Here is a 13,509-nt window from a genome sequence, read left to right on the forward strand (position 1 = left end):
AAAAAATGTATTTTTGTTATAAAATTTGATTAAGAAAAACACAGTATATTAAAGTTGTCGAATTATTGAAAATATTTACTTGAAACAAAAAATTTAAAAAGGATTTTGTCTGCAACAAAAACATTGAATTCTTTATTTCATGCATTTCAATCTATGAGCTACACATGAAAAAAAACGGCTTCGTTTTACAATGTCGTAGCAAAATGCATACAGGTAATACAATCAGGTAACATCCTGTGTATATAGGTAGTATGTACACTAGACAGCGTCGTTCCCTCGGGGTTTCTCATCCGCTTCGAGTAAGCTCCACTCCACACCAAACTTACCTGAGGAAAACCGAACGGTAACACAGACATCTGAAAACTTGAAGCTTGGCAACTTGCTGATTAAAATAAGTTAATTTCTGTGTTGTGTGTTCAAATATTTTAAGGGCCCATATTTGTGTTTGTGTTTTATTTGAACCGGAGAAATCTGAATTTTGTTTATGTTCATTGACATGATTTTAGTAATTTTCGAAAAGAGCAGAAAATAGACTGAAATACATTCAAATACTAGCTATGATATTATTGATATTCTGAATAGAATGACCTGTGATTATTTTATTAACAATAACCCCCCCCCCCCCCCAATAATAAAAATCGTCGATATTTAGTTCATAGTCTTACAGTGTAGCGCATAATAATGGAACAACGGTATTCCTACACTTACGCGTGTTTTGTTAAAATTTAATTGCAATTATGTATCACTATCTATCATCGTTGTTCATGCTATTATTTATAATAGATATGTATACAGAAGTAACGGTAGTTTTCTAATTGAAACCAAATGACTGATATAATCTCACAGATAAATAAACACATAGCTACATGTAACTGCAACTGCACGGGCTAATTGTGAACACCGGATTACACCAGTGCATATAAAGAGAAGCGATATCATTGCATTCTTTAAATTTTAATTATACCTTTTTAGCAATTTGAAGATCATTTGGGGTGGCATTATTGATTTTGAAAATAAACTTTAAGTTAATATATTCGATAAATTATTCGACTTTGAATATTTCATCCTAATACTGTACATGTATTACTGTTAACAGACGTGTTTGAGAATTAATTAATTTTGAGTGACTATTGGTACAAAAAAAAAATGTTTTTTCAAACAATTTGATAAAACTTAAAAAATGAATTTTTAAAGAATCCATGTAATGGTATAAATCTATAATATCAATGTGCTCTTAACCCCCCCCCCCATTTCGACACGATTAAAAATCGACAATACTTTACAGGTAAGAACATCTTAGCTGAAGAATAACGGTAGCTGGCCCCGCCGCGGTGTAAACACGGTCTCAGGTAGCACCGCGATCAAAACCCGCGACGGTGTAACGCGGAAAGGATTAATACACCGCGGAGGGGACGCGGTCTAATACGGGATCCGCGTTGCCTGTACTGTACCTTAATATCTCATTCTGCAGTCCCACTTCCATTTATTTAAAACCCTCAGTAAAACAATGGATATTATACAATTATAGACTCATTTGATGTTGAATATAGTTTGCTATTCACCAGAAAATTTCAATTTAGTTGACCGAGGTGAAGCCGGGGTTAATATTGATATTTTTTGGGTGAACAACTGGTTAACACTAAAAGAGTCCATAATTGTTTTATTATATAATCCAGATAAATTAGACATTGAAGGCTGCATGATGAGATTATTTTCATTTATGAATTTCCTTCATGAAATTTAATTTTTTTTTTTTTTTTTTTTTTTTTAAATGTCAAGATTACAATTTGTAACCTCCCTGTTTTCCCTTCAAGTTTCTCTATGTGTAAGACGTCCAAATGTTTCAAAATTATCCTATGATAGCTTTATTCCTGCACAGATACTAAGCTGGCTGCAGCCTTTGCAACCATGGTTTACAATGCCATTTCAGGTTTTGATTATGACGCGACAATGCCGCTGCACACACACTGACCCCGGGTGAATATAGTCTTAAGATGGTGAATATGTAGTCTTATGAACTGTTTGCACTTGTATAGATTTAATATATAGGGAATATAAATAGACTATATAATAATGACTATATAATAAAGATAAAACAAATAATTTCTGTGTATACACTTACTTCTTATGCAAACATTTCGAGCATTTTGATACATATTTTTATAAAAAGTCATGTAATTTCTTTCATCCTTTAGATGCTTCATACTGAAATTGTTTTCAAAAAATAATAGTCACCACTGAAAAAGAAAAACAGATATCAAGTTGCTGCATAAAGCAATTTTCCAGCAAGAAACTTGATAGCCTGTACAAGAGACTTACTTGCATTTTTCCATAGAAATACATTCTCCAAACTGATACTTGGTGACATCATATTCATCTGTGGCATTTCCTCCACATCCACCAGAACAATAGAATGGGGCTATCGTATACTCCTCCTCTACTACGTCCTGAGGGGGAGCGGTGGAAGGGGGGATGGGAATAATCTGTTGTGTGAAGGCACTTATCATCCCCGTGGAGGTATTGTACCTGTCAAAAACACAAACATGTGGGGATAAGGCAGCAATTTTAACTGGAAACTCTCTCCTCCCATAATTAATTTTGCAAAATGACTAACCTGAATTTGTTCATGAATGGTGACTCCGGTGTTGTGTAATTGGCAACTATATGATTAAAAGGCGGAAGACTCAAAGGTCTCTTGGCTTCCATTGCTATTTCCAATTGGGTGGTTGCAGCTGTGTTTTCCAGAATGAAAGCTCTTGCAAATACTGCTGTCTAAAATGAAATTTCAACATTGATCACAAAAATTTGAATAAGCTTTTAGGAATTATCATAATGTTAAATTGAAGAAAATGTGTGCATAAAGTCAAGCAATATGAAAGATGAATGACTCTTGTTTGTGTTAAACTGATATCCGAGACAACAGCTTATTGCCAAGGTCCAAAGAAAAAGCATTTTACCTTTGGTATAAGTGTGAAGATAAAATTTAAGGTGTCAACTTACATGTGAAGCTGAGTGTGTTCCTAATGGATGAGGATTGACCACACACATAAATCCACGAAAGCCGGGCCGATCACCTGTCTCGTTCTCAAATTTAATGTGCCCTGTTAATCCATCCATTTCCATCTATGACAAAAATAATACAGTTCTTTATTATATACCTAATGTGTATCACACAGTTTTACTGTTGATTTTACACTATCACGTGACGTCGTGATCCGACCTTCCGGATCACCACACTGTACTTTTCTGAATCCATATTACCCCTCTCTGAAACTGATGACATAGTATGCAAAAACATGACGTTATTTTTCTTGCATGTTAAAGAGTCCTAGGGATGTGCGATTTTATCGGTATACCGGTATATCGCGATTTTTTGTTGCGTGATACGTATCGTGATACAGAGACCTAAATACCGGTCTTTAGGTACATATTATAAAGTCCAGAAATAATTCATTTATTTGTTCAATCTTTCAAATTACAATTACAGAAAATATCAAAAATGTTATAAAAAGTGAAAAGAACGGCATCTTACCGTCCAAACATAATTGATTTTATATACATAAAAATTTCAAGAAAGTAAAATTTTGTTTTTCTAGCATATTTTTTAGAAAAATAATGACTTTTCATATAAAATCATTGTAAAAACTGCTTTTAAAAATATCATGATATTATCGTGATATTGTGGGAAAAAATCGAGATATATCGCGATACGAAATTTTTGGCGATACCCATCCCTAAAGAGTCCCTTGTCATTATGCTTTGTTTAAATGCATAAATATTATATAATTCATTAAAATTTTATTTTGCTATATTTAGCAAGTTATAAGGGGGTATATAATAAATACCGGTATATCATTATAACAGTGACTTGTTCCAAAGGGTCTTATCACGTCGAGTTGACATGTGCAGATCATCTGATCCAACTCGATGCTTCGCGTCTCATTTGGTTTGAAGATTGGGGCCTGTCAACTCGATGTGATACGACCCTTTGGATCAAGTTACTGTTATGATAATAGATATGTATTCAAATGCATAACACTAATCAATTTATATGTAGATAGATCAATTGTTTCCTTTAACAGGTTGGAGAAAATACTCAAAATCAGGTATTATCTGTGAAATCGCGTATAATACCCGATATAAGGGTATCGTTAAATCCGGGAAATCAGGTATTCCGTGCAACTTTCTATAAAAACAAAAGAACGGCGCATTATGCCACTTACTGTTACTTGTACATCATACGTCAAGATAAACAGGTAGTCGACATCACCAAGATCAACGTATCGGAGTTTATGCAAATCATTTATATAGTAAATAATGCCGGGACCGCGGACGGACGTCGACATACATGTATCAGAGGTTGTTGATATATCCGATGTCAAGATACCGAAGTTTACCTGTATATATTTTTTAATTATCTAAAACATATGAATTCATATAGAGAGGAGAAATGGAGAAAAATTGGACAATACATTTCTGATTTGCTTGACTAGCTTGTCTGGGGTGATGGTCTCGTTCTTCTGCATCAGATCCGTCAAAGCTTCACTGTAGACAATCACTGCATCATAGGCCAAGGCATACATAGCCAACACCTGAAATAAGTCACATACATAGTTTATAATCAGTAATACCATATGCATCTTAGGCCAAGGCATACACAGCCAACACCTGAAATTAGTCACACACATAGTTTATAATCAGTAATACCATCACTGAATCATAGGCCAAGGCATACATAGCCAACTACACCTGAAAAAGGTCACACATATAGTTTATAATCAGTACGAGGGTTGTCCCAAAAAGTCGTAGACAATGCTTATAATTTTTAAAGTACGCAACCAATTCTAACCAAATTTTGCATTGACATAAAATATTTAATGTTCTTTAAAATCGTGAATTTTTAAATTTATATCTTTCATATTAATGATATTAAGGCCATTTATATGAAGGCCGATAAGGCCTGTCGGCGCACTAACAAAATTCTGAATAATTTTTGCATATAACTATCACATTTGCTTTTATTTCTTTAGTACTATATAATACACTTAACTTAAAATTTAAATCACTGAAACCAGAATCAAAATCTTAATAATATCTCAAAATATCATATAAATTGCTTTGGAAACAGACGATTGGTGTTATGATTTTCATAGTATCGTCAGAATTGAGTTTAATGAAAATGACGTCGTCAAACGCGTAGCCGGCGCACGGAGATGTAATAAATTGTGTTTGTTATGGTTTATATACATCAGAGACTGGAAAAAATAGTAAAGAAGCGACATTACACACCAAATTTTAATAAAGAAGTTATTTTCAATTGGCACGATACTCAGTGAAAATATTTTCGGGGTGTAATAAGTAGCATACTTGCCAACCTCCAGCATGTAAAAATCTGGTCATGAGCAGATTTGGAAAGTAAAAAATCTGGTCATAACGCGTAACAACATTCACGACATAATTACCATGATTAAATTTTATAATATATATACAAAGTATTTGTGTATTGAGAATTCTTTTATTGAAAAAGGATTTAATTTACTATGACAAAAAAATTCAAATATAATTTGATTTAATTTACATGTTAAAAATGAGAATTGAAGGTTTCATATTTCAATATTGACCTGATTCAGAAGTATATACCTGGTAAGTGTGATTTTTTTTTTTTTAAGCCTTTTCACATGTTTCAGTTTCTGCTAAATTTGAAAGTATACAAATTTCAGTTTTGAAGTTATTTTTCCTCTCTAACTACTGTAATATGTTTTAAATGTGAAGTTAGGCCTACACTGTCTTCGATCACTTTATTTATCTAGAATGAAAGTTTTTTTCTCCAAGATTCCTAGATATGTACATAAATATCGTTTCTCTTTTTCTTGGTTCAATCAGAGACATGTGTTTGGTTCAATTTGTTCCTGTTGGCCCTGATAACGATCTAGTTCTATCGGAAGCCATTTTAATTGACTTCAAACATTGAATTGTCAAAACACCCAGTTAACTGTTTACACCTGCACTGATAATTAATCCATCGGCATTGTTTACGCGTAGATCTAAGCTTGGGTTTTAACTGGAAGTTAAAAGTGCAACCTAATTTACGAACCAAATCCGGAAATCGGGAGATTTCCGGGTTGTTTGACAAAAATCGGTTGATAAGCATGACCCGCCGGGTCATAAAAAATAATCGGGTTACGGGTTGAAAAATCGGGTGTGACCCGACGAAATCGGGTGAGTTGGCAAGTATGATAAGTAGAGTACTTTTTGTTAAACGCAGACAATTGGGAACAATCTTGATCGCGAACGACATCAAAAAATGTGTATTCTCTGCTGCCTACAATGTAATGCGATCTTTCTACTAAATTTCGACTGAAATTTGAATCTGATTTAAAAAAAAAAAAACAAATAAAAAACAAACGGACAGTAGTGAATTTGAATAAGTCCCTTAGTCAAGAGTGGTCTATCACTTTAAAAAATATATTGAATGTTAAGAGACGTGAGTGAGGCAGACAAAGAGATCATGACGTTATAAGAGACTTAATTTACGCTTGCTATCGTGCGCTGTACACTTATATTCTTTCTTTATTTTTACATAATTTTCTTATTAGATGTGATATCATCATGAAACTTGAAATGCATGATCATAAAATGTTAATTTTCGCTATGACAAGGAAAAACCAGAAGTCTCTGTCGAGACTGTAGCTCTACTGGTTTGTACTTACAACAAAGGATGAGGAAAGAAGCCATTGCCATCAGACCAAAACTGTAGAAGGAGTAGCGTTTTAAAGGAATTTCACAGGCATTTCTATTTTTAGTAACAATGGCTACACCGTTCATCGAAATCAAAAACCGATGCACTATTTTATGTATCTAAGTGTAGTCTACTAAATTGTGTGCCAAGTTATATTGAAATCAGACCAAAACTGTAGGAGGAGTAGCGTTTTAAAGAAATTTTACACAAAATTCTATTTTTAGTAACCATGGCAACACCGTTCATCGAAATCAAAAACCGATGCACTATTTTATGTATTTTAGTGTAGTTTACTTGTGTGTCAAGTTATATTGAAATCAGATCAAAACTGTAGGAGGAATAGCGTTTTAAAGGAATTTCACACAAAATTTTATTTTTAGTAACCATGGCAACACCGTTCATCGAAATCAAAAACCGATGCACTATTCTATGTATCTTAGTGTAGTCTACTTGTGTGTCAAGTTATATTGAAATCAAACCAAAACTGTAGGAGGAGTAGCATTTTGAAAGAATTTCACAGAAATTTCTATTTTTAGTAACCATGGCAACACCATTCATCGAAATCAAAAACCAATGCACTATTTTATGTGATTTAGTGTAGTCTACTTGTGTGTCAAGTTATATTGAAATCAGATCAAAACTGTAGGTGGAGTAGCATTTTAAAGGAATTTTACACAAAATTCTATTTTTAGTAACCATGGCAAAACCGTTCATCGAAATCAAAAACAAATGCACTATTTTATGTATTTTAGTGTAGTCTACTTGTGTGCCAAGTTATATTACAATCAGATCAAAACTGTAGGAGGAGTAGCGTTTTAAAGGAATTTCACCGAAAATTCTATTTTTAGTAACCATGGTAACACCGTTAATTGAAATCAAATACCGATGCACTATTTTATGTATCTTAGTATAGTCTACTTGTGTGCCAAGTTATATTAAAATCAGACCAAAACTGTAGGAGGAGTAGCGTTTTGAAAAATTGTTTACAGACAGACGGACAGACACACAGACAGACAGATGGACGGACGACGGACACCTTACTATCGCATAAGCTCTTCTGATCTCTGACCAGTAGAGCTAAAAATTAATTAAGCAAAGAGAAACTAAACTGTTTTCCCTGTCTACGACTTTTTGGGACAACCCTCGTAATACTATCACTGCATCATAGGCCAAGGCATACATACATAGACAATGCAAAATCTTAACAATTTCTGACATTTTCATACAAAATATTTCTGCTCTTTTCCTTTTGCAAAGATTAAACTGAGTCAAGTACACATGCTTTGATTATGGTAGTTTTAGTGTCTATGAACAAAAAACCATTTTTAAACAAAAACTGCAGCTTTCCTGCCTATAAAGAGGGGCGAGGGAATTGTTTGTTGGCTTGGTTCTTATCAGATCTCCTTTCTGAGTTTACCTCTAGCCACTTGTTCTTTCTATTGGTTCCTCTGTAATTCTTCTGAACTCTGTCAGTAAATAGATGTCTCTCCATTACTCTCTTCCAATGGTCCGTCATCAATCCATTTAAATCATACGTAGAATCAATTCCTATCCAACCCTTGAATGCTGTGCTACATGGCAATTCCTGTATGAATGAAAAAGTTATTTCACTTAAAAATTTATGCAAAACTAATGAAAACTCAATGAAATCATAAAATTGTATTTAATGAATACAAGTTATGTGATTAAAAATAAAGCTATGCTTAAAGAAACTAGAAAACTGACCAGTCAGCAAGGGCCCCGCCATGGGATAGAATTATGAGGGTGCAGCTTACGGAATGATTAAAAAATGTACGAAGAATAAGCAACAGCAACTGTACTCTTAAAATTTCAAGATAATTCCTGAATATTCAAAAACCTGTAAATAATATCCTTGTATTTACATTAGGCAAATAAGAACAACTTAACATTGAATATATATTTAAACAATAATGAAGCTTATCTAATATAAAATGCCAGCCTTCAATGAATGCAAATATCATTAACTTCAAACAAACAGCAGTTGCAGACAAAGGTTTTCATTAATCTTAAAGTGACAGATAAAGAAAAGTTTACTAAATTTTCCACAGCAGGCTGATAATTAATCCCAAGGGATTAATTAAGGTCTTCCGTTTCCAACGGAAGACCTTCTACTGATTCTGATGATTAAGATTATTATGTCGCCCCGAACGAAGTCGGGGACGACATATTGATATTGTACGCATGTTTTTTTTATCCAGGCTGTTTCTCGGAGATGGCTGGGACAATCTTCCTGAAATTTTCCCCAAAGGACGATCACTGGTTGTAGTTGTGCAGTGAGGTCGTTCAGTTCCAATATGTCTACCGTTGCCATGGAAACCTGTAAAAAGCGACGAATTTTGTCCGCGAGTGTTCTCTCTGGTCCCTTAAACGTTCGTCATGAAACTCTTTTTATTTTAATGATTAGTATCTGTAGTTGTGCGCTTTGCATTTAAAATTTTCAAATAATCGATTATTGCCATGGAAACCAGGGGAATGTTAAAATTCTTTAATTTCGATTTTCTCAATAACTACTCAAGCAATCGTTTTGAAACTTTCAATGTTAATTCCTTGCAATGTGTCAAAGTGATTTCTACTTTTAAAATAATTGAAATGAGTCGCTCACAGTTGTCATAGAAACGAAACAGAAAAAAAGGTTAAGATGTACACATGTGTTCTCCAAGGTCTAGGTCAAAGGGTCAAAGTTCTTCGTGTCCAATAAAAGTTCATTTCACAAGGATTGCATATTTGAAATACGAAAGCCCTAGCCCTTACCGTTCAAACATTAGGTACTATGTTCAAGACGACCCCCCCCCCCCCTTTTGAAGCGCACTGCCAGGTAGAATACACAGATATAACATATACACCTTACAAGTAAATTTTTAAAAGTTTCATTCATAAAATTCAGTTCTCCTGATGTAATTTGATAGTTTGCCAACATCCATTCTTCTTCTGTCTTGTCTCTAGATTTTATAATTAGTTTATTTTATCTATATAAAAAATAACGATTGTCAGCTGCATTTATTAGCATTTCGCGTTTTTTTTTTTTTTTGTACATGCATATCTATTACTTGTATATTATTAATTTCATTAGATAGTGCAAGTATAAAATAGAAAAATTGGTACGTTATTTCCATACTTTTTATTCATTCATAAATCCTTGGATCCACGCCTACAGGTGCGCAAAGCCTTGATCACTACTGTAAACAAAACATTCATATCGCCGAAAATGTTCATGATTCCGCTAAACTGAGAAAGTTTACACATGATTTATCATCTCATAAGAAACATCAGCCCTGTGCAATGCAGAAATGCTGGAATTGAAGGGGAAAATTCAGGAGTTATTGATGGGAAAAATTCGGGAGTTATTATGTCGCCCCGAACGAAGTCGGGGACGACATATTGATATTGTACGCATGTTTTTTTTATCCAGGCTGTTTCTCGGAGATGGCTGGGACAATCTTCCTGAAATTTTCCCCAAAGGACGATCACTGGTTGTAGTTGTGCAGTGAGGTCGTTCAGTTCCAATATGTCTACCGTTGCCATGGAAACCTGTAAAAAGCGACGAATTTTGTCCGCGAGTGTTCTCTCTGGTCCCTTAAACGTTCGTCATGAAACTCTTTTTATTTTAATGATTAGTATCTGTAGTTGTGCGCTTTGCATTTAAAATTTTCAAATAATCGATTATTGCCATGGAAACCAGGGGAATGTTAAAATTCTTTAATTTCGATTTTCTCAATAACTACTCAAGCAATCGTTTTGAAACTTTCAATGTTAATTCCTTGCAATGTGTCAAAGTGATTTCTACTTTTAAAATAATTGAAATGAGTCGCTCACAGTTGTCATAGAAACGAAACAGAAAAAAAAGGTTAAGATGTACACATGTGTTCTCCAAGGTCTAGGTCAAAGGGTCAAAGTTCTTCGTGTCCAATAAAAGTTCATTTCACAAGGATTGCATATTTGAAATACGAAAGCCCTAGCCCTTACCGTTCAAACATTAGGTACTATGTTAAAGACGACCCCCCCCCCCCCCCTTTTGAAGCGCACTGCCAGGTAGAATACACAGATATAACATATACACCTTACAAGTAAATTTTTAAAAGTTTCATTCATAAAATTCAGTTCTCCTGATGTAATTTGATAGTTTGCCAACATCCATTCTTCTTCTGTCTTGTCTCTAGATTTTATAATTAGTTTATTTTATCTATATAAAAAATAACGATTGTCAGCTGCATTTATTAGCATTTCGCGTTTTTTTTTTTTTTTGTACATGCATATCTATTACTTGTATATTATTAATTTCATTAGATAGTGCAAGTATAAAATAGAAAAATTGGTACGTTATTTCCATACTTTTTATTCATTCATAAATCCTTGGATCCACGCCTACAGGTGCGCAAAGCCTTGATCACTACTGTAAACAAAACATTCATATCGCCGAAAATGTTCATGATTCCGCTAAACTGAGAAAGTTTACACATGATTTATCATCTCATAAGAAACATCAGCCATGTGCAATGCAGAAATGCTGGAATTGAAGGTGTCATGTCAGATTCGTTTTCCGGCAGAACCTCTAAAAATGAAAGTGAAAGTAAGGAAATTTCAGAGTTCTCACTGGCGCTATTATACACAAAATAATTCGGCTGATCTTCTTAATAAATTACATTTGCCAAGTTTTTTTTGGTAGGAAAGATACTGCCAATTAACAAGTACAAGGCTCATTTAAGTACATCAGCTCAATTTCTTTTATGCAAGTCTGCAAATTTAGGAACTTGTAATTTTTTCCTGTACTACTTTCTTCTCCTACCGATTCTAAAAATAATTAGTGGGATGTACCCAATTAAGGTCTTCCGTTTCCAACAAAAAGGACTTATACGACTCGATGGTTGTCCAAGCTTAGCTAATGGACCCTTGTTTTAGTGATGATAAAAATGAAAGTTTTGTCCAGTACGGGGCGACATATGCTATTGCTTGCAATAGCAGACTTTCTAGTTCTTATTCTTTTTTTTTTTTTCTTCCTAGACGCTAACTTTGAGGCCTCATATCTCACTCATTTCTCAATGGATTTTGCTCAAATTTTCAGACATTATAGACGATAATAAACTCTATCAGAATGCTGTCTAAAATTTCAAAAAGTCACTTCCGGTTTTGAGTAATTTCCCTTTAAACGAAAATTTATAGGCTTTCATTTCCAGACAAAGGCTCAGAGACCACAAAAGCTGGAGCAGAAATTTTACTGGTTTTAGATAACAGAAGGATTGAAGTTGTGCACATCGGTTTTTGTTTTTCGATTTCTGTATTTAAAATGGCGCTATATAGGGGTCAAAAATTAGAACGCCTAAAAGAGCGAAAATTAACACATATTTTCCTTTTTATCTTGAAAACTAAAAATATTTTGTTAAGACATGTAGAATAAAAGTTGTGCATAATTGCACGAGCTTTCATTTAATATCATTTAAAAGGGGCTGGCCCCTAAAATTAGGGACCTAGGGCCCTTGAAAGTTTTTGCTTTATAACTCAAAAAAGGTAAATATTTCGGAATGACTGTCGATTATGAAGGTTTGCTTTAACATCTTATTATCTCATGAAATTGTTTTGTTCGACTCTTGTTTTAAATGAGCTAGATACATGACCCATATATGTACAGGTAATTCTTTTCACTCAGCACGTAAACGCGAGCTCCTCATGCGTGTAAACCAAAACAAACTTACTATAAATGATAAACATGGCTACATTAGATGCTAATATTTTTTTAGAATAAGGTTCTTGAAGTGTTTTGTGTTTTCCCCCAAATTATCATGATTATTCACTGACAATTTTCCCTTTTATTTCATTTTTTTTTAAATCGTATAAATCAAGTCTACTAAAAATGGAAGAAAAGATAATCTTTTCTTCTTATCATATAAAAACAAACAATATAGTGAGAAAATAAAACATAACTGTAAAGCATATACTATTCACAGCCATTAAGTGCACGCCTTTTACGTTCACCTTGTTTGTTTACGATTATATCACGCGCCTCCCTCGATAACGCGGGGTAAAGTCGGTCACCGGGAATCAATCGGCGTGTTATCCAGCGACCCCCAGTCATATACACAAAAGAAACCACAGAATGGATAAATTTAATTAATATGTTGAATCTTTCAGATTATTTCATAGTATCTTTGACTGATTATGTCGCTAGTGCATTTCATTCAATAATTTATTTGCTGAATTAAATGAAAGTTGCATATAATTATTTTTTTTTTATAGCAAATGTTTTTCTCGATATCGAGGTCATGATCTGTTTCACTTCAAATACCATCGAAAATATGCTCCTTTGTTTAATTTCTACTAGTGATAGATTTTTTGTATCTTAAGTAAAATGTACATGTATGTAATTCAATTTACGTTCTTTTGTCGTCGTCCTTAAAATGTACAACTGTATACGTCCCAATTATACAAATATCGAGCGTTTATCAGAATACATCAATACAAAATCCCACATTCACACGCGCCTCCAAAGTATATAGATTGAGACACACATGCGTAACTTATTCCATTGGACAACTAATTAACCTTGAACAAATAATTATTTTCTATCAAACTTGTAATTTTTTGCAAGCAGGTTTCCGTTTATTTTTTCTTATCAGCTCTCGTAATGCTTCATTAAGGTTTTACGGAGACATATAATGTACATGCATGCAAGTACAGAACATGCACGTTTTATAATTAAAGTATAATGCATATGCAAGAGTGCCCAAATATACGCATGTAGAGCCTAATCTGCGTTT

General features: G+C 33.7%; 1 protein-coding gene across 1 annotated transcript in view; it reads right to left on the minus strand.

Moving 5' to 3' along the window:
* Positions 1-13,509, minus strand: part of LOC134245578 (uncharacterized) — a gene marked incomplete at its 3' end in the record, with an annotated part of 52,164 nt that overhangs the window by 25,761 nt on the left and 12,894 nt on the right. The window contains exons 7-11 of the mRNA XM_062727855.1: positions 8,157-8,324; positions 4,473-4,592; positions 3,001-3,123; positions 2,615-2,772; positions 2,320-2,526 (exon numbers count right to left, since the gene is read on the minus strand). Of these exons, the coding sequence (XP_062583839.1) occupies positions 2,320-2,526; positions 2,615-2,772; positions 3,001-3,123; positions 4,473-4,592; positions 8,157-8,324 (776 nt within the window). The remainder of the gene's footprint in view (positions 1-2,319; positions 2,527-2,614; positions 2,773-3,000; positions 3,124-4,472; positions 4,593-8,156; positions 8,325-13,509) is intronic.

Source organism: Saccostrea cucullata, unplaced genomic scaffold (assembly GCF_032062105.1).
Source record: "Saccostrea cucullata isolate Sc308-1 unplaced genomic scaffold, CSIRO_AGI_Scuc_v1 ctg2173, whole genome shotgun sequence".
Classification (NCBI taxonomy): Eukaryota; Metazoa; Mollusca; class Bivalvia; order Ostreida; family Ostreidae; genus Saccostrea; species Saccostrea cuccullata.